This window comes from Ochotona princeps, chromosome 5 (assembly GCF_030435755.1).
Source record: "Ochotona princeps isolate mOchPri1 chromosome 5, mOchPri1.hap1, whole genome shotgun sequence".
NCBI classification, from domain to species: domain Eukaryota; kingdom Metazoa; phylum Chordata; class Mammalia; order Lagomorpha; family Ochotonidae; genus Ochotona; species Ochotona princeps.
In genome coordinates, this window is record NC_080836.1 from 65,711,278 (window position 1) to 65,732,852 (window position 21,575).

General features: G+C 34.0%; 1 protein-coding gene across 1 annotated transcript in view; it reads left to right on the plus strand.

The window, feature by feature from the left end:
* GULP1 (GULP PTB domain containing engulfment adaptor 1) overlaps window positions 1–21,575 on the plus strand; it is a 166,615-nt gene that overhangs the window by 50,782 nt on the left and 94,258 nt on the right. The window contains exons 2-3 of the mRNA XM_004576984.3: window positions 11,151–11,225; window positions 19,842–19,903. Coding sequence (XP_004577041.2) covers window positions 11,198–11,225; window positions 19,842–19,903 — 90 coding nt within the window. The 5' untranslated portion in view covers window positions 11,151–11,197. The remainder of the gene's footprint in view (window positions 1–11,150; window positions 11,226–19,841; window positions 19,904–21,575) is intronic.

Genomic DNA, 21,575 nt, shown 5'->3' on the forward strand with positions numbered 1-21,575 from the left:
GTATTAAATATTTGTGTTACAATTAGTCAAATCACAACATTTATTGATAACAAATATTTTTAATGATTTAATTTGTTTATTTAAAAGGTGAAGATACAGAGAGAGGGAAAAAAGGAGTGGCAGAGAAAGACAGCTTTTCTATTCCTTGGTCGATTCATAAATGTCATTATGGTTGGACTTGGCTGGTTCAAAGCCAGGACCAGAAATTTCTTTGGTCTCCCATGTGGGTGCAGGTGTTAAAACATTTGGGCCATTCTCTATTGCTTTCCCAGACACATTAGTAGGGAGCTAGATCTGAAGTGGAGCAGCTGGAACTGTACCTGGCATCCTTATGGATGCTGGAGCCACAGATAACAGCTTTACCTGTTTTGCCACAGTGTCAGTCCTGACAACTGTTTTAACCTTGCATGATTTCACACATACAAAACAATGATAAAATTGGGAGAACTCTAGAATACTGATATTTAAAACAAATGTTTTTTAAAAACTGATTTTATATTTAAACAATTTTTATTTTATTTATTTCTTTTTATTATCATCATTGTCTGATACAGTTCCATAGGCCCTCGGGTTTTGCTGATCCCCTCCCCAAACTCCCTTCCCCTCCACTGAGTTCCCCTGTATTATTACAATAGTCTAATTCTACATAAATGGTCATACGTCTATCATTGCAGGCATGGACAACGGCAGAATGTCCAGCATCCTACTGTGAAGATATAATGAACAGTTTCATTGGGAGTTCGTCTTTAGTCTGGAAGTAGAGATGCATATTGCATTGTATCCTCACATCTGGATATGACAGTCTCCATTACACAGTTACTATACATCCCCTTACATAATGTATGATCATTTAATTATACATCAACAACAGGAGAAAAAATAGAAATTTACAACACCATGAAATTAAATAACATTCTAGTGAATATGTTAGTCTCCATTACATAGTTACTGTTCATCCTCTTAAATGAAAAGCCACAAAACAAAATCAACAACAGGAAGAAAAAAAGAAATTAAAAATGGCATGAAGTTAAATATTTAAATTATAAATAAAGCATTTGAGAAAAAAATTAGAAAAATTGTATCATATATCATGTAATTTCTATTCAGATTAGCAAGTTAAATATCTGGCAATATAAACAATATAACTTTTCAAAAGTTGAAAGATTAGTAATTGACATTCCTATGCTATAGGACATAATAAAGATAAATTCTAAATATGAAATAGGAATGTTAACATTATTACTGAACTATATTTTTACCCCAGTTATTTATTGTTCTAGGTATTTTGCCATGTTTAGGCCTTCACAGAACATTAATATGAAGATTGTATAATAATTCAGTGTAGCAGCCTTGTTAGAGGACTTACATAGGTTGACCTACATGATTCTGTATCTCGTTTTCTTTAAGACTTCTCATAGTCAAGCCTGACTTAAGTAAAGGTATAAAAAAACTATGAGCACTTGTGGGCTTTCAGTGTTCCCTTGGCCTTTCAGGAAGTAAAAGTGTAAATGATAACAATTGTTGATATGGTCAAACATAGCAAAAAGGACCTTAGTTGTAATTTGAATTATGCTCTTTATTTCTTTGAATAACGTTCTGAAAAGAAGACATTTGTATTAGCCTGATATTACTTCATTTTGCTATCATCCTACCAAAAAAAATCACTCTTAGTGGAATGGATGCCAAGAATATGAGAAGAGACAAGTCATGGCTTTATGCATTTCAGTGGGAATAGATATTCCAAGTTAGACATGTGGGGATTTTTAATTATACACACAGTTTGTACAGGTGGCCTTGACTTTTCTCTTTCCGCTCTGTAGCCACAGATGATACTGCACTCTTGGCTGCCCACTGAGATCTGCTTGTCCATCTGGAAGATCAGGATTCAGCTGTCTTACTCATACTGGGGATATGGACAACAAAATCCAAATCCTAAAGTTCATATTAGTGCATGAAGGAATTAAGAGAGTGACTGGTCCTTATTTGTGCTGAAATCCGCTTTAATCCTGGGGACACTAAAATACATCTTCTACTTCTCACCTTTGTTATCTTGTTAGGGGAAATTGTGAGAAAACTTTCATAGGTATAGTCATGTTAGTAGGGCCAAATGTGTAAGTATAAATATGTGAGTCTTCCTATCTGGTAATTATTTTTTCAAAAGCATTTTTAAAAATTTTATTTATTACTTTTACCGGAAAGACAAATATATAGAGAGAGGAGGAGAGACAGAGGAAGATCATCCAACCAGTGGTTTACTCCCCAAGGCGGCCTCAACGGCTGGAGCTGAGCCAACCCGAAGCCAGGAGCCAAAAGCTTCTTCTGGGTCTTCCACATGGGTTCAGGGTCCCAAGGCTTTGGGCCATACTTGAGTGCATTCCTAGGCAATAAGCAGGGAGCTGGATGGGAAGCAGGGCTGCCCGGATTAGACCCTGCACCAGTATGAGATCCTGGAATGTACAAGGCGAGGACTTTAGCTACTATGCTATCGTGCCTGGCCGGAAAAACATTTTTAAAATATGATTATTTTAAAAAATATTTTTAAAACACTGAATTGTAAATGAAAACCAATATTAATTACAGTTAAAGGATATGTTTAAGATGATGAAACATAAGTGATCAATGTTTATTTTGCACTCCAAGTGCCTTAAAATATTGCATAATTGTCTTTTCTTCATATTTGTAACTTTTATGAAATGTATTGTTATTGAAATTTTTAGACTTCTTTTTTTCTGCCTATGAATATATTTTCTCTTTTACTTTAAGTGTCTTAATTTTACTACAACAAACCTAAATCTGAAACTTTTAATTGGAAATCTTTCATAATGACTTTAAATTCAGTGGCTGTTCTCTCTGTAGTTTCCCCAATTGTTATCCTTCTCTATTTTTATTTTTGTTATGATATTCCTGAGTACCTATATATTGATGGGTTTAGTTCTATTATTTGCATGTATCAGTGTTTATATCTTATTAGTTTTAATTTTTGTGGTCATTTGAAAGAATTCCTCTACTTAGTGCTCCATTTAAGCTTGAACAGTCATTTATAAGGTACATCCATTCTACAGCTTAGTCCATCTTTGGACTATGCTTTTAAAAATTTCAGCCATATCTCGTTTTCGCACTAATATCTGCAATTTGCCTAACGTGAGGCATGACACGTGTGGTTGCTGGGCTCAGGGCAGTGAAAGTTTGCTTGGGGCAAAGAAGAAGCATAACTGAAATCTGGCCAAGTCAAGGGAGCAGTTCTTTTGTCCAGACTGGTCAGTGAGCACCAGCTGTCCAGGTAATCACTTACGAAGAAAATAATGGGGCTTTGGAGATGTATGCCTGGCCTTGGCAGACGCATGTGCATATAGATGGGGATCCTGAATCCTCAACTTGCCTGTCTGCTTGATCTGACGTCACAGCGGAGGGAGACTATATTTCACCGTCATTTTTCTCCAGCTCACTGAGCCAGGAGAGGGTTTGACATCATCAAGAAGGCGATTAAGACAAAGGAATTGCTGAGTAGAAACTTATTAGCTGTGCGGAGAAGGCTACTAGAAAGTCCAGAAGAAGGCTAGTGAATGTTAAAACGACTGTACTCCTACAGAAGACACACAAAAAACTGGGTGATTGTAGTGAAAGAAACAAAAAGCATGAACTATTGTCAGAGGGGACTGCTTGTGAGCGAGTACAGTGGCAATACCCAGTGTTGTCACTCACATATGGAGAGCATGATGCTCCAGTGTGAGTGTGTGAAGGCTCTGTGCTCAGAGATTATGTTTCCTTCTTCCTGAAGTCCAATCTCCTCCCAGTCAAACCTCCTATTATAGTCAGATGCTCTGGTCACCCAGGGGAAAGATGTAAGACGTATGACGAGTTTCTTCTATGTGCTGCCTGAAAGTAAATAAAGAAGAGTAATATAAAAGGAGTAATATTCTCTCTCTTTCCGTCTCTTTCATGTTCTCTCCCCTAAATAGCTTCATCTCTCTCCCTAGCAAAGCGCCTTTAAAATAAAATGATAAAAAATAGTTTAAATAGTACATGTGTACATATTAAAAGATTCTGGTTATCAGAATTTACTGAAAGCTAAGAACCTTGGGCTTACTATGCAAATATTGGTACAGTTCACTTTAAAATGAAAGATTTAAGTGAAAGATGTCCCCTCAAATGAAATTTCCCAGTAACTGGTAGAAAGCTTGAAAATGAAATAGGGATTTCTATATTGAGGCTTGTATGTGGAAATTACTGAATTTCAATAGTATGTGTTTTATATATTCCAGTTTTAAAATCCATAAAAAACATGAGTCCTGGACTCCAGTTGCAATAATTTTTTAGTCAAACTCTCTATTCTGGTCTTTCAAAGGAATTCATACAATGCTACCAAAGATATAACTTTGTTAATTGGATCCCACGAGCTGTTGTGCTCACAGTGAAAATATGTGTATGGGGAAATGACCTTATCAGCTGGTCTAAAAATATAGATTTCCAATGTTATACAATCAAAATAAAAAGTAAAGAGAGTACATTGTTAAGGTATAATAGACAAGACTAAAAACAAAACATAAAGAAATATTTCTAGGATTTCCACGAGGAACTTCAGATCCTGTGCTACAAAATCAAACTAAATTTATGTAACTTCTAAGTTCTATGGTTAATAAATTCAACAGTGTTTTGCAATATATAAAATGATTTTTTTTTCTTCAAGAGTATTTTCCTAACACAATTATTTACTGAAAGCCAATGTCATTTTAGAGAAAGGTAGTTGATTTCCGATTAAGGATACAGGTAATGAAGAGAACCATGGGTAGGGAAATGAGTAATATGTCATTGTGTTAGTATTTAATTATTGAAACCGACTGCAACAAGCCTGTTGAAGTTTACCTCAGAGTCTTAGAAATTTTAGAAGTTTTGAAAGTTTGCTAGGACGGTCTTCATGTTTAATGGAAAGGAATTGCTCGATCCGTTTGAGAATTTTCTAATGCATCCTTTCCCTGGAATGTTTATTTCTTTGGTCATAGAGACACAAAGATGTTTGGACATCCTCATCTTGAGGCTGCTAGATTCTGTATCGTGTAGTCTCTGCATAGAATTCTTTAATATTCCAACATGCTGTTGTTATTGCTCACAGACATACTGCACAATATTAAAAGTATTTGGAGTTAAGGAAGTGATTTTTGAGTAAACCTCATCCCAACCTTTTTGTAACTGAAAGTGAGTGTTAGGATCAGAATAAATTGGACTGCATTTCATAGATTTAAATATTAAAAGAGCTGATTATGTCTATGCTGACCTGATTTTGACATCAGTCTTAGCAACAGAGATGTATGCATAGTTTTCATTTTTTCCCCACATATCTGGTACTTCTGGACATTTGTGTTTCAAGATTTTGTTACATGCAAGCCATTCTGAAAAGTTAAATTCCTTTCCAAGTACATAACCTGCTCTGCTCCCAGCTTCCTTTGCTGCCTTTAGGGACTAACCAGAGTCAGCTAAATATGGATCGATTGCCACTAGCCATGAAACTAGGAGCCGTGTCCCACCTAATCAACAGTGGCTCCACGCATTTGGCCTTTTGCATAAGTATATTTCCCTTTTATTAGTATTAACTTTTGGCCATTTGGGGAATTACTCCACTGCTCTCTAAAGTTTTTTCCCTTGAATGAAATAGTCATTCTGTGCTCCATCTGTTCGTGTTCAATGCTGTCTACTATCCTTAGAGCCCTGGACTTGTTCTCCTTGGCTTCCAAATATGGTAAATGTCCTGAAAACAGAGATCAGGTCTTATTTATCTTTTATCTTCTCATTCCCAGTGTAATGCTTTTCACACAGTATTGTCTCAAATGTACTTACAGAAAGAAAAGGCTTTTTAAATGAATGTGATGCAGTATATGTCAGTGCTTTTAAAAGGAAAATAATGATAAACATATTAATATATACTTTTTTCTCTTTTTTCTAAGATCTGTCCATTGATTCACTCCTCAAAGACCAAATAGCCAGAGTTGAGCAGATCTAAAGCCAGGAGCCAGGAACTTCAGACACATCTCCCACCTGGGTACAGAGTCCCAGTGCTTTGGGCTGTCCTTTGTTGCTTTCTCAGGCCACGTGCAGGAGGGTAGATGGAAGTGGAGCAGCTGGAACACAACCCAGCACCTATATGGGATGATGGTGCTTGGAGGTGGATTAGCCAGTTGTGCCATCAACCAGCTCCAAGCATATATATTCTAAACAAAGAATCTCAGAATAAAAGAAAAACCACTTTTATTGTATTCTTTTAGCTAATTGAGTATATCTTTGCTTTACCACCTGTCTTGCGAGTTGTACAACAATGTGAAATTTCTTACATTTGTACTGGTTATGTTTCATTGGCATGCTTAGTAATTGATCTACAATGCAAAGGCTCTTCCAATGTACGATTGTATAATCAACAAAGAATATTGTTAAGTGTCTTGCATTTGGGAAATTTAAGCAGGGAACCTTTATAAGAGAAACTATTCAACTGAAAAGGATGTGAAAATGAACTGTGATCTCACAGTAGGAATTTGGAAACTTCATTAACTGTTGCAAGCTACAAAGTTCAGATGCTTATTCTCTACAGCGTTCATGGAAGGAGTTAATAGAGGACCTAAAATTATCTCACGTCCTTTACCAATTACCTTACAATAAGTTATGCATTTGAAAAATTTAATAAAAAGCACGCCTTCCGGGGATATTTAAACTACTGCTTTGAATGCCCATATGGCTTGGCTAGTTCAAGTCCCAGTTACTCTACTCTTGATGAGTAAGGGGAGCAATGGGAGACAGTGGGTAATAGCCCAGGCTCTCGCATTTTGCCACCATTGTGAGACCCACATGGAGTTTCTGGCTTCTCACTAGCCAGATCCAAAGAGGTGCAGGAAGTTGCAGGTGTTTGATGAATGAAAAAGCAGAGAAAAGATCTCCTTTCTCTCTTTTTCTCTTTCCCCTCTCTCCCTCTCTTACAAGTAAATGAAAATGAATAAATACACATTTTAAAATGTCTTGCAGCCCATTTCAAGAATATTTTTAAATTTAGCTAGCTTGCCTTCCTATGCAGAACTAAACTTTATGATTGCACTTCATTATTCTAAGATCATCTCTGATCTCCAAGTGAGTAGAATTTTAAAATGGTTTGTGATTTATATTAAGGTGAACTGTGTTATGATCAGTTATCAGAGTTTTTTTTATTATTCCATTGAACCTTGAAAGTGTTCCAGGAAATTTTGACTTTAAATGTACTTGTAAGGATGAAAAGGAAATCCAGAACTATTTTACTGTCCTTAGTAGATATTTTTAAAATCTTAATGATATGAATTTTTTTCTGTTTTTGTAAAAGGTCACAAATTGCAGGAAAGCGCTATTTGTCATAAAGCCAATCTGAATTTCTGAACTGCCTTATAATTATCAGTGGATTTCTTTTGATTAATCAATTGCAAACCTGAATTTGCTTAAGTAAATGTTTGTTGGTTTTAACAGTTAATGTTAGACCTATTCAGTGTTGCGATTATTCAGCAAACTATCATCAGATGACCTCACAGTGGCTTTTTCTATATTGTTTTTGATTTTTATGTCAAACTCACAATAAAGTAATTCATGTAACATTTGTTTTTAATGTACGTAGTGCATTTTCAAAATTTTATCTGGAGAATTAGAATTCCTTATTTGCTTAAACTTGAAGATGTTGCATTTTAATAAGTTACTAATTTTTAATCAATCACATTTAAGTATTTCATTCTGAATTTTGAACATAACCAGGCTTATTTTAGACCTTAAATGAATTTATGTTTACTTAAAGATATTTGCAACCTATACAAATATTTTATAGAGGATCTTGACTCGGGATCATTATAAAAGGTACAATCAATATGTAATGTGGTGTTTTATAGAGAAGTTCAAAATAAGACTTAAGTAAATTGGTTGTACCTTTCCCCATATGTATAATCAGGTTATCTGTTTTCTCCTTGATGAAGCTTTGATGTTTTCAGGATATTGCTTTCCTGTTGGCTAGTTTGTATTATGGAAGAATGCAAACGAATGTCATCCTAATCTTAATCTATAAGGAACATATATATTTGGTATCCTATTAAGAATTTTTATTTATTATTTTTAGTATTACTTTTAGTTTATATAAAAAGAGGTGTCTCATTTTCATTATTCAGAGTTAGAAGCATAGGAGTACTACCCTCCTCCATCCCCCTCTGTCCTCCCTCTTATCTCTCTTTAATGTTTCTCCCAAATTATTACAACAGCATATTCATTCTTGTTGAAATGCTTGATTTTCCAATATTTAAAGGTATCAGGACTTAACAAGTACAGAAAGCAAGAAAAAATGATTATATATGATAAAAGTAAGCTAAAATGAAAATGGAAGTGTAGAGTGTAGACTGTTACTGTACACAGCAGTTAATTCTCAGTATGCATATCTCTCTTTTTAAATCGTTAAATATAATCAATTTGATTATGTTGTGTCACACACATTTTTCTTGATTTTTATATTTTTGGTGATTGTTTACTTTTTGGATCTTGGATTTCTATCTTCCAATTTCTAAAGTATTCAGCTTTTATCTTTTCAAATTTCTTTTAAAGTATCACTTGTTTATTTAAAAGGGCTAGTTATGATAGAAAGGGAGTCAGAAAGAGAGATATTCTGTTGGCTGGTTCACTCCCCAGATGGCCACAGCAGCCGAAGCTACGCTAGATAAAGCCAGGAGCCAGGAGCTCCATGCAGGTGTCATATAATTGCAAGGCAGGCATGGAACAGAGCCATTTTCTGCTGCTTTTCCCAAGTGCCTTGGCGGGGAGTTTGATCTCAAGTGGAGCAGCCAAGGCTTGAATCACTGCCCATAAGAGATACTTGTACTGTATTTGGTGTTTTAAACTCCTACCCTATTATGCCAGCACCTATTTCTTCAAATATTTTGAATCCTCTTCCTTTATCTCTCTTCTATTTTAGGGACTGTATGACCACTTGAATGATCTTTCTCTTCCTCTCCCTCCCCCTCATTTATGTGTTGTGAATTAAGAAATGTCCCCACTGTGCTGTTGTCTGTTGTGTGCAGTACAGGCAATCCCTGCCTTAGACTCTGAGTGTGGCTCTTTCTTCAGTCTGGGGTAATTGATCACTTCTAAATTCAAGTGTGACAGGGCTCTTTAGATTCTTGTAGCTCACTCTTCCCCAGTGATCAGGATGGTTCCCATCAGACATCTTGTATCACTATGTTCTCACCTTTGTCTCAACAAATAGGCACATCATTACATACTAAGTCAGTTCCACCTCCCCAGACCCTGGTCTCAACAAGGAGCTAAACCACATAAAATCCCTTTTTATTGACTGGAACACTTCATTAATTAAATTCACCTAATTTGCTTCTTGTCTCTCATGCAGCATTATCCATTGCTGCCTAATATCCAATGCTTTAAATGTCCTTGTTTCAGACAATTTTTCTCTTGTTTGTTAGACATTTTCAGTGATAAAATCAATCTATCCTGTTGCTTGATCTCAACCAGAAGAGGTATCTGCATAAGTCTATATACCTGTAATAAGGCTTACGTGTAGGTAGAAACATAAAGATTATATTTTTGAAAAGTATTTTAAAAAAATGAAGTACACAGACATGCGAAAATAAGCATTTTCATTATTCAGTCTTCCAAAATCTAAAGTTAAGTATTTTCACATGTAACAAGTAGCTATATGTGAAATAATAATACAATCATTTTCTATTTAATTAAAATAGAAAACTCAAAATAGCAATTATTTAGACCCAGTTAATATTACTCTGGGATTTTAGTTTAGGGAACATATTAACACACATTTTAAGAAAATCATTTTCTGTACCACACACGCAGAGATGCACATGAGAAGGTTGTCAACATGTTCATGGAAAATACACATTATGAATCCATTTTGTTTTGATTTCTTCTGTTTGTTTAATTGAAATTTTATTGTTTTAATTGAAATAACATTTGATAATATGCACCCATTTGTGTGTAGTCACTAAAACAATGTTTATGGAAAGTTTATCTAAAGGGAAAAGTTTTGTTAAGCTACAAATTGGAATGAAGTATGTCTATAGAATCTATATATAGACATAATTCACTGCTTTTTCAAGTATATTAGCAGGGAGCTGGATTGGAAGTGGATCAGACGCTTTGTAACAGTCATGAAAACCTTCTCTGTTGTAATTAACAAACAAAAAATCAGTGTGTTTATATGTTTGAGTGAATTTGTATTTTTAAAAGATTATGTATGTATGTATGTATGTATGCATGTATGTATTCCATGATACAGTTCCATAGGCTTCAGGATTTCCGTTCCCCCCACCCCAAGTCCCCGCCCTCCACCTCCCAACTAATTTCTCTCATGTCATTACAATAGTATCATCCTTCACAATCAATCATAAGTCTGTCATTCTGCTATTTATGTGTATCCCGACATTGTAGACATGGACAATGGCGGAGAGTCCAGTATCCTATTTTCAAGATACATTCAGCAGTTCCCTACACAAATGACCTAAATGGCCACAGTGCCAGAGCTGAGCAGATCCAAAGCCAGGAGCCAGCAGTTTCTTTTGGGTGTGTCCCATATGAGTACAGGTGCCCAAGGGCTCGGCCATCCTGTGCTGCATTCCCAGGACTTAGGCAGGGAGCTGGATTGGAAGTGGAGCAACCAGAAATAGAACTGATGCCCAAATGTAATGCTGGTGCTATAGTCAGAGGATTAGTGTGCTAATCTACTGTGGCAACCCTTAAGTTATTCAGTCCTAAAGATAAGATTGAAGACTTGTTTATGTGTTATTACTGTTAATAATATCCCAAACCTGACCATATTGCTGAACAACAAGCTCAGGGAAGAATGCTCATCTTCTCCACAAATTTGCAGACACATATAATTAGTGATGGATTATAATCAAACCTTAATCATAAAAAAGACCAAATTAGAAAACATCAGAGAAATTTTGTTTAAACTATCATTTTTATCTGCTTGTGCCATCATGGTATTGATTTCTTTTAATTATTCTACTCAGCATTTTTTCGGGCATTTTATAATGTTGATTGTAAAATTTTTAAAAGTCTATAACTAAAGCTACAATAGTACAAAAGAGGCTAGTAAGCAGTACTTCAGTTATGTTTGATATCTTGTAATTTTTTTATAGGTTACAGAGTGTGATTGAATCGATCATCTATTTGGGCGATCCTCATCATGAACCGTGCTTTTAGCAGAAAGAAAGGTAAATATTGTCGATGTTTAAAGACATAGGAGCAAATTGATACTAGTGTGAAAATAAAGCAAGGTTACAAAGATATAGGTGTTTCTCATTAACAAATGACATGGCTTTGCCTGCAGTTATACGAGAGCAACACAAATCCACAATACTACTTATTCATCGTTGGTTTTCATCCTAATAAAGACAAAAATCATAAACTATACTCAGTTTGTAGTACCTATGTGGTAATATGTCAGCTGGGCATATTGTAAAATTAAAAAGAGTAAAATTATCTGAAAACTAGTTCTAACTTTGCATTATGCAGATGTAAAATACTCCGATGTGATGTTCTCTGACAGTGATGCAAGTGAATTAATGAGTATGTGAGTTGGTGTCAGTGCACACGTTTGTTTGTCTATGGTGTTGTTCTACAATATGTGAGGATTGATGATGGTTGTATTGATAATGAGGACCAAAGTTGTCATTTCATTTTTAGCTAGGAATTTATATTAATGCCTTAATTTGTAATAGATTAAATTTAGGAAACCAAAACTTTGCAGTGGTACCTGTTTTACCATGTAATCTACACCAAACACCCTCTAATTTTAACATCTCAAGTATAATAAACTTGTTACAGTTAATGAATAATATTCAGCATCCTCTCTTTTGTAATTCAGTGTTCAGAGGGATCTGTTTTCCCCATTTGTTCCCACCTATGCGGACCAACAAGAGGTATCTGTTTTTCCATGTCTGAAATTTCAGTAAACATGATGTACTTCAGTTCCAACCATTTGGTGTAAATGACAATTTTCAGCATTTTTTTTCCTATGGTTGAATAGCTTTCTTTGTATGAAAATGCAACGTGTTTCTTTTCCATTTATCTGATCATGGATACCCTGGTGGATTCCATATTTTGGCGACTGTGTTTAGTGCTTTGGTAAACATCGTGGATCAGATAATCTTGATTCAATTATTCCATGTTTATTGGATTGCTAATTTATACAACACTTCTATTTCTACGTTTTAAAGCAGTTTTCATACTGTTTCCCATAGTGTCTGAACTAATTTATCCTCAGTAGTAGAATACACAAGTTTCTCTTTATCCATATCCTCTCCAGAATTTGTTACTGTATGTTATCTTGAGAACAACCATCCTGACCGGGATGAGGTGATATCTCATTGTGGTTTAGATTTGTGTTTTTGTGATGTCTACTGGTATTAAGCATTTTTTTGTCACAGATTTGATCACTATTTGTGCTTGTTCTTTTGATAACTATATTCAAGTCCATTTCTCATTTGCAATGGTATCGATTCTTTCTTGTTGATGTTAATTTTTTTCTTTAGTATATGTTGGAAATAAATCTTTTTCAGATACAGAGCTTCAAAATATTTTATCCCATTCTGTTGGAGTTAACTATACTGATTTTTTTCCTTGTGCAAAAGCTTTTGCATTTGAGATAATCTCATTTTTTTTTTTTGGTTTTGTTTTCATTGCCTGCACTTGTGTGGCTTTATCCAAAAATCCTTGCCTACATGGATGCTGTAGTGTTTGTATTATGTGTTCCATGAACACATTATCTGTGATGAACACAAATGGCAAACTTCTCAACAACATAAGGAAACTGCATCCCTGTATATGATGTCAGGTACAAACACAGATATGTATATTTCCTCCTTTTCATATGTGATCCCTTTGTTTGTTTCTTTGTTTGTTTCTCCTTTGTAAGTACTCTCACTGTTACTTTCAATAATATATTGAATACTCATGGTGAAAATGGCCATTCTTGTTTTGTTAAAGTTCTTAGGGGAAATGTTTTCACTGTTTCCCATTCAGTATTATACTGGAATCTCAAAGACTTCAGTTTGTTTTCTAATGTATGGATAATAAACGGTGCAGAATCAGTTATGGACTGGAGTATTCTGTTTCATGTGATCAGGTACAGTGTGTCCTCTCTCCAACGGGTATAACAGGATATTGATAAACTTTAAAATGTTTAGATGAGAAAAACTAGTATAAAATAAGTTTGTGCAATGCAGGGAACATTGAGAATCTTATTTGGCAATGGAAACTCCTTATTCCTTGGGAATAAGTTTATAAACAACAAATAGAAGTAAATTACCGGGCCATTGATTTAATATGGGAAACAAATGTTAAGAAAAAATTTAAAGATTATAATAGAGTTACTTAAATTATTAACTATTCAAACCCCTGGATGTGGTATGGAAGATTAATATGTTTTAGTAGAAATTTAGGCAATGTCATCTTTAACAAGAAGTATCCTAATTAAAGCAATGGCTATCTGTAAGAAACAATAAAAGAGTCAGTTACTTAGTTATCACATATATAAAATCTTAGTAAATAATTTCTGCCTCAAAAATACAAAAAGAGGGCCAACTTAAAACTGACATGTCATCTTTTGCTGAAACTCTGAAGTAGTAATATGGTTTTCAGTTGAATTAGCTGGATGTTTCATTGACTTTTTCCAAATATTCTAATTATATTAGAGTTGAGTAAGTACTCTGAAAAATATAAAATATACATCATTTTAGCTGCATTGGAAAGCTTTTAATAAGTCTGCTAAAATCATAGATTAATTTTTAAAATGTTTTAAAAATTTATTTTGAAGGTCAGTTACTGAGAAAGTGGGGGAGACACAGAGAGGCATGCAACCACTGGTTCATTCCCCAGATGGCCACAATGGCTAGTGCTGGGCGGTGCTAAAACCAGGAGCCAGAAACTGGATGCTGCTTCTGGGTCTGCCACATGAATGGCAGGGGTCTAAATTCTTTGGCCAGTTTCTGTTGCTTTCCTCAGTAGAACAGATAGGACATGAGTGGAGTCGTGCTCACTTCGGCAGCACATATACTAAAAATAGGTCGTGAGTGGGGATCCATATGTGATGCTAGTGTTGTAGGCGTCAGATTGACACATTTCTAGATTCTTTCATATGCTGGTTTTCTGCTTGGTGTTAAATATTTTTAAATATTAATGTGTGTGTGTGTGTGTGAGAGAGAGAGCAGACAGAGAGACACACACACGGAGGGGGAGAGAAAGAGGGGAAGAGAGAAAGAGAAAAAAGACATCTTTTATCTGTTGGTTCACTCCCCAAATATCTATAATGGCTGGGAAGATTCCAGAATTAAGTCAGTAGACAGGAGTTTCATCCAGGTCTCCCATGTAGCAGAGAGCGAAGCAGTGGGCCCATCACTGGGACCATCTTCTGCTTCTTTCTTGGACACATTAGCAGGGAGCTGGATAGGAAGTGTTGTAGTCAGATCTTGAACCAGGGATGATATGGGATGCTGATGCCCCAGGGAGCAGCTTAACTTGCTATACCACAGCACTAGTCCATAATTTTTAAAATGCTGTATTCTATTTAGCTTGTCAAAATAAATCTTTTATTAAATTGCATAAGACATAGCATGTTAAAATACGATTGAATCGTTATTAATTGTACATTTGTTTACTTATCAGTTTGCATTCCAATAAAATGATTTAATCCTGTTATAAAGCATTTAAAATTTAATATGTAAATATTGTTTCTTTCAATGAACATTTTGTTCAGTTACGTATATTCATCCCATAGCATGTAATGTACTCATAACAGGTACTTTCACTAGGTTAAGCTCTGATGATGAGAAAATTTAGTGAAGTTACTGCATTCTTTTGGATGAAAATTCATTTAAATGCATTTTGAGAACTTGAACTTGTTGATAGAACTGTCAATGTGGTTTGACAGCTGTCAAGCACTTCCTTTCATGTGGGTGTTTAATGCTGGGATAGTGGTTTCAGTTTAATTTCAAGTACAGTAATGCACTTGGGAATGTACATATTCCCACATCTTGAATTAGTTCCATTTATCTGATTGTTTCTGTACCATAGGTAGTTCTGAGGACCTTGTTCTGGATACCCTACTTGAGGTTCAACCATGTGACTTTACTTTAACAAATGAATAAAGTAAAAACGTTGCTCTGTAATTCTTTTCCTTTTGTCTAAAATAAACTATAGTGATAGTTAGGACTCATTAGGGAAATGCTTCATAAATAAACTACTTATATCGTGGTTATGAAATGATCAATCACCAGACATTAATATTTGTTTTTGAGTCAATACAGTATTTTGTCACTGTGGAAATTGTAGTTTATTCACTGATAATTTAATATTGTTACTATTTTCTATCTATCAGAAACATCTGTGCATACATATGTAGATCATAGCAATACCAGACAATAGTAAAGGCGGTATTATTTTTAAAAATAATAGTAAGTAACAGGAAAAAGTAATACTCCCTCTGTTTCTAGATTGGTATGTAACAACCTACTCAGATTTTATTCAAAATTTACATCCTTTTCAGCAGTGTTATGTTTTAGAAATAAGACTTGAGAGGAAATGAGTGAAAGGAATAGAAGATAATCTGGAGATCTTTTTCCAAAATCAGGTGGTTGGTGTCTTGTTGCTTGGGTAAATTATTATGGTGTCTTTCTTGTATTACTTTTATAACACCTATGATCTAAGCACAAATTATTCTTTAATTAATGATATTGATATGTATTAGCAGTCATAAAGACATAATTAAAGCAAAATCTATACAAGAAATAAAAATTTCACACATCAAATGTCAATATCAGTACTGCATTTGAATTCTGTGGTATGCTGCTTTTCAAAATGTTTCATTCACTGATATGTTTCTTTTGTCTTAGAAATTCTTGTATATTTGCATTGTGCAGCATAAATATTTTAGTATAAACACAGTGCATTATCCTTAAAATATAATACTTGATAGTCTAAGAACATTGTTCATTTCTCTATTTCTACACATTCCTTAAGTTTGATAAACATATTAATGATCTATATTGTTTGATAATACTATGTAATATATTCTAAATTAAACATTATAAATAAATAATTAGCTAGTAACCCAATATTTCTTTTCAGTGTGTATGCATTTAATGTTTTTCGTAGTAAGCTGATTTACCCTTTGTACAATATTAATTAATGAATTTTAAATTACACGGGGAAATAAATACACCCAAAACTGTACTATTGGAGATAAAATGCAGTTTTAAAAGAGCAAATTATTTTGTGTAATTTTAATATTTTTTGTCTTCTTTATTCAGTCCAGAAGGTACTTGAGAAGATTTTTCAAAGGAAAATATAAATAATTTCAATATGAAAATAAAATGTAGCAACCATATGGTACAAGTTAGTTACAATATGTTCTATACTTTGACATACTTTTATTTGTAAAGTTTATTGCCAATCCTAAGAAGAATTTAAAATGAATGCATCTAATAATATACATATGCAAAACTCCTAATACTAGACTTTCATTCAGTGTTTATATTTAAAATAATGATTATCTCATTATCATAGTGATATCTTAATAAACATACTATTTTGATATATTTCAGCCTTATACAAATGCATTTCTTAGTTTAGAGTTAAACTTTTAATTTAGAATTTTTTTTCTGCTAAAAAATAATCAGAGGAGAGAACTAAACTTCTTCAATGCATTACACTGATCTCACAGAGAAAATAGTACCAACCAGGCATCTTTTGGGTTTCCACCAAAATAGTTTCAAGAAGCCCGAGATCTAACAGCCAGCAAGTTCTGGTAAGAGAAGAACCACTAACACTGCGATGATTTAAAATAGCTGGTGTTTCCTGAATCCTGGGAATTGCTGGAACCTGGAGTGGGAGAAAGGATGTGCAGGCAACATTGTGATCATGGAACAGGATCATAGCGGCTTGAGAGTGGCGAGCTAGTAACTGGGGCTGTGGAGACCAAAGTGGAAGCCTAGCACAGGGGCCCAGGACTGTACCTGACTAAAGAGAGTGATACAAGTGAATGCGAATGAAGAACTAGGTACCTAACGCAATCAGTAAAATCGAACTGTAAACCAGTGGACAATACAGCTTAGAAACTGGTCTAAAAGAAAGGAATTTGCTAACCAGAATAGCAGTGACAAAGAGCAAAAGAAGAGACAGATGCACAATAAATATTATTGATGCTTGCCCTGCAAAGGAGCAGAAACATTTTTTAACCTCAGGGTTAACTGAGAAAGATACTGAGGAACTGGGGTTTAAAGAATTTAAGAAACCTATTATAAAGCTTCTTAATCATAATGAGAAGCACACACAGGAGTCCAAGGAATTTAAGGAATATGCTATAGAGGAAATAACAGCAATGAATCAAATGAAAGGTGATACACATGATAATCAAACTCTCTTCAGTTGAACACAAGGAAAAGATCCTTAAATACGCACATGAAATGTTTCTTTAGCATATAGAGGAACGTCAGACTCACTGCTGACTCCTCAGAGGAAACTGCAGATCAAAAGAGAATGGAGTGACATATTCCAGATTCTACAAGATAAAATCTTCAACTCAGAATAACTTATCCAGAAACACTTTCCTTTGTCTTCAAAAGTGGAATTAAATTCTTCCACAGAAAAGAAAAGTTCAAGGAGTTTGTCTCTTCCAAACCTTCCCTACAAATGATACTTAAAGATGTTCTCTAAACAGAAGAAATGAATAGCACCTAACAAAACCAAAGGCAAATATGGAGAATGTCCCAATGAAACAGCAAAAGAAAACTAAATCAAACAATGAACAACCCATTGCTAAAATGACAGGACCAAATTACTACCTATGGACGTTAATCCTGAACGTAAATGGCTTATATTCATCAATCAATTGCCATTGATGAACAGACTGGATCAAAAAGCAAAACCCATCTTTCTGTGGCCTACAGGAGACACAGCTCACCAACAAAAATATGTGAAAACTGAAAGTGAGAGGATGGAGAAAGATATCCCAGGCTAAAGGAAAGGAAAAATGATCTTGCATAGCCATTCTTATATCAGACATGGATCATAATAAAAGAGATAAAAAAGAATACAACATGTTGGTCAAAGGATCCATTCAGCAAGAAGAGATCACCTGACTCATTTTTCATAATTTTTTTAATCTCTAATTTTACGTGGCTTTTCTCCCTTGCTTTTCTTTGTTAGTCTGGCTAAAGTTTGTTTGCTTATCTTCTTAAAAAATGGCTCTCTCTTGTTGCAATTTGTAGTCTTCTACTTTTGATTTCACTTATTTTTGCTGTGATATTTATCATTTCTTGCTTCCTATTCATTTTTCTCTTTTACTAACTCCTTGAAATGTATTTTTAGATATTTGAGATATTAGTATTTTTTGAGCACTTGATGTTATAAATGTCCCATTTAATAATGTTTCTGCTATATCTTGTGGGTATGATACTTTGTTTTTATTTTAATTTTTTCAATTTTTCCTTATTAATTTCTTCAGTTACATATATGTCATACAGTAGCATTTTCTTCAAGGCTTTTGATTTTTCATTTCTTCAGCAACACATTGATCGTTCAGCAGCATGTTTTCAACTTCATGTTATATATTTTCTGTTTTTTTTTCCAGTTGTTGATTTTGTATTATGAGTTTTTATTTAAGGAGGTGTATAGTAATTATGTAGTTAGAGAGTGTCAAATCCAGATATGAAAATATAATGCAGTATGCGTCTCTACTTCCAAATCAAAGATTGACCCTCAATGAAACATTAAATATATCTTGATGATAGAATGCTGGAATTTCTGTCATTGTCCATGCCTATGATGTCAGGATACACTTAAATAGCAGAATGATGGACATATGACTGGTTACGAAGGACTACATTATAGTAATAAAACGGGAAACTAGTAGGGAGAGGATAGTTGGGAGGGGTGAGGGGAAACGTAGCTTGTGGAACTGTATCATAAAATAGTTATAATAAAAGAATTGTGAAAAACACAAGCTTTGCCAGTATGAAATAGTGAAACATTATTGCATTAATGGTAATGGATTTCTGGCTTAATAAAAATAAAGGATTTTCTTTAGTTGGACATGAAGCTTGTAATCTAGTAAGGTTTGACAGCTGTTTAAGTATTTAATGTTAAATTAAATCAGGGTTTACAAAAGTAAAGCTTGTAAACTCAATGTTCTCTCATTTAATTTTTAAAAAAGAAAATAAATCTGACTGTACAAGGTGAAAAAATTGAATGTATCTAAGATTATATCTATGCAAAACGGATGATAGTAGGCTTTAGTTTAGTGTTTACATTTAGAATCATGATAATCTCTGCAGTATAGTGATATCTAAATAAACATAGTAACCTTATAGAAATGCATTTCTTAGTTTAATGCTAAACTGTTCATTTAGAAATTTTTTTTCCTAAAAAATAATCACAATGAGGATAGAGCAGATTATTTTCTTTTGTCCTGCAAGTTAAGAAATATACCTTGTAATGAAAGCATTAAATAAAAGAACAAAGATGATGATTTTAATAGCATAATTTATGTAATTCTTCATGGTCTATTCATGTTGTTATTTTATGAATTTTTTCAAAATTGTGCAACGTTAGTATGCTTTGCATAAACAAAAAACGGTGTTTTATAGGGAAAATCCTCTAATCACTCCCCTTTACTGCCTTGTTCATACATTTTGTAATTCATTTTCAGTTTAGGTATACAATCTCAAAACTATAAATGTTGACACCCATGTGAAAGCAGTATAGATGCTAATGCATAAACATGACACCATGGGGACCTGTAATTTAATTCAATGCCTTGTTTTTCATTGCAGACAAAACATGGATGCATACTCCTGAAGCTTTATCAAAGCATTACATTCCCTATAATGCGAAGGTAAAAATAGCACCTATGATGTCTTCATTTTATTTTATTTTTTATTTCTGATCGGTCTCACATCGATTGCTTATGCATCGACATGAAAATTACAAAAATGGCTTTGTAGTGTTAAGAAGCGATTTTGTTTCTCTGTTCAAGTAAATTAGTTTTTTTTTCAAAGAAGAAAATTTTGGATTTTGACATGAGTGGTATGATTTGCAAACAGGTTGTTTTCCTTCTTTCACATTTTCTTCTTTGGTTGTGATTATTGTTATTTGTTGTGTCATGAGTTGTAGGGAATCAAGCCACTGACAAATTAGCTTCCTTTAAAAACATTTTAAATTTGTATTATGCAGTCTGATTTATAAATCTATGCTGGATATGAGAAAAATGAGAAAAGTTGTTAATGGATAAATCTTACAAGAACACAGAGAAGGTGTTAAGAAATAAAATGTGCAGTGTTCCATCTGTTCCATAGGTTATTAAATTCTAGAATTTTTAAAATTATTAAAGTGACAATTCGTATTTCATAGGTAGAATGCTAATTTTATAGTGATATTTCCCTTCCTCTGTCAATGGTAAAGCAGCAGAAACAGTATTTATTTCACATCTTTAATGATTAAATCTTTTATTTTTAGGAAACTAGGGAAACAGATGAATGTCATTTATGAAAAGAATTTCTTGAAAATTTTACTTTGCATTAAGTTGTCATCAAAGCTGAAGTTTTTGTTTTTCTTTTGAGAAATCTGTGCTTTCATTGGAAAAGTGGAAAAATCTATTAAAAATTTGAGATTGTGACTGTGAGCCAAACGTAGGCATCTGAACTTTGGTACAAAATGTGGAAAACTCAATATATATATTTGTAGTTACGTATAGTTATATATGTGTATACACATATATACTTATGACTGCATGAAGTGTATATATATATAGTTAAAACAACATAGTCTCTCTCTCTATATATATATATATAATAAACACAAAACGTATTAATAAACTATACCTTGGAATTATTTCAGGAAAAATTTAAAAAATATTGCATACACAAGTCAAAGGTGTTTAACTAGGACACCTCTGCAGTGCTGGTCTGTGTCTGAATCAGCAGGCAGAAGCATTTAAAGGCCATCTAGAAGCTCTTCTATAGTTACTGCTCAGCAGCAAGTTTTTTAGAGTACAGAAACTATGCCTTTTCTTTCTGACTTTGCATGAAGAAAATTATTTGAAATGCTTTCTGTGTTAAACCAGCATTCTTGAAATCACTACATTGCTAACAAATTTCCTTTGAAGTCAGCATGAATGTGATTATGTAGAGTGAAGTGTCAACAATTGAATAAAAATAATTTACTATCACTTCCCCAGTCTTCCTATTAACAACTATATAAAATCGGCATAGTAGAATTGTTAATCTAGAAACCTGCTATTTTTAAGTGTGCTCAGTTTATTTACTGTCAATTACAATAGAATTATATATATTTTTAAAGATATGTTTATTTTTATTGGAAAGGCAGATATATAGAGAGGAGAGACAGAGGAAGATCCTCTGACCGATGGTTCACTCCCCAAGCAGCCGCAACGGCCGGAGCTGAACCAACCCGAAGCCAGGAGCCAGGAGCCAGGAGCCAGGAGCCAGGAGCCTCTTCCAGGTCTCCCACGCAGGTGCAGGGGCCCAAGTCCTTGGGCCGTCCTTGAC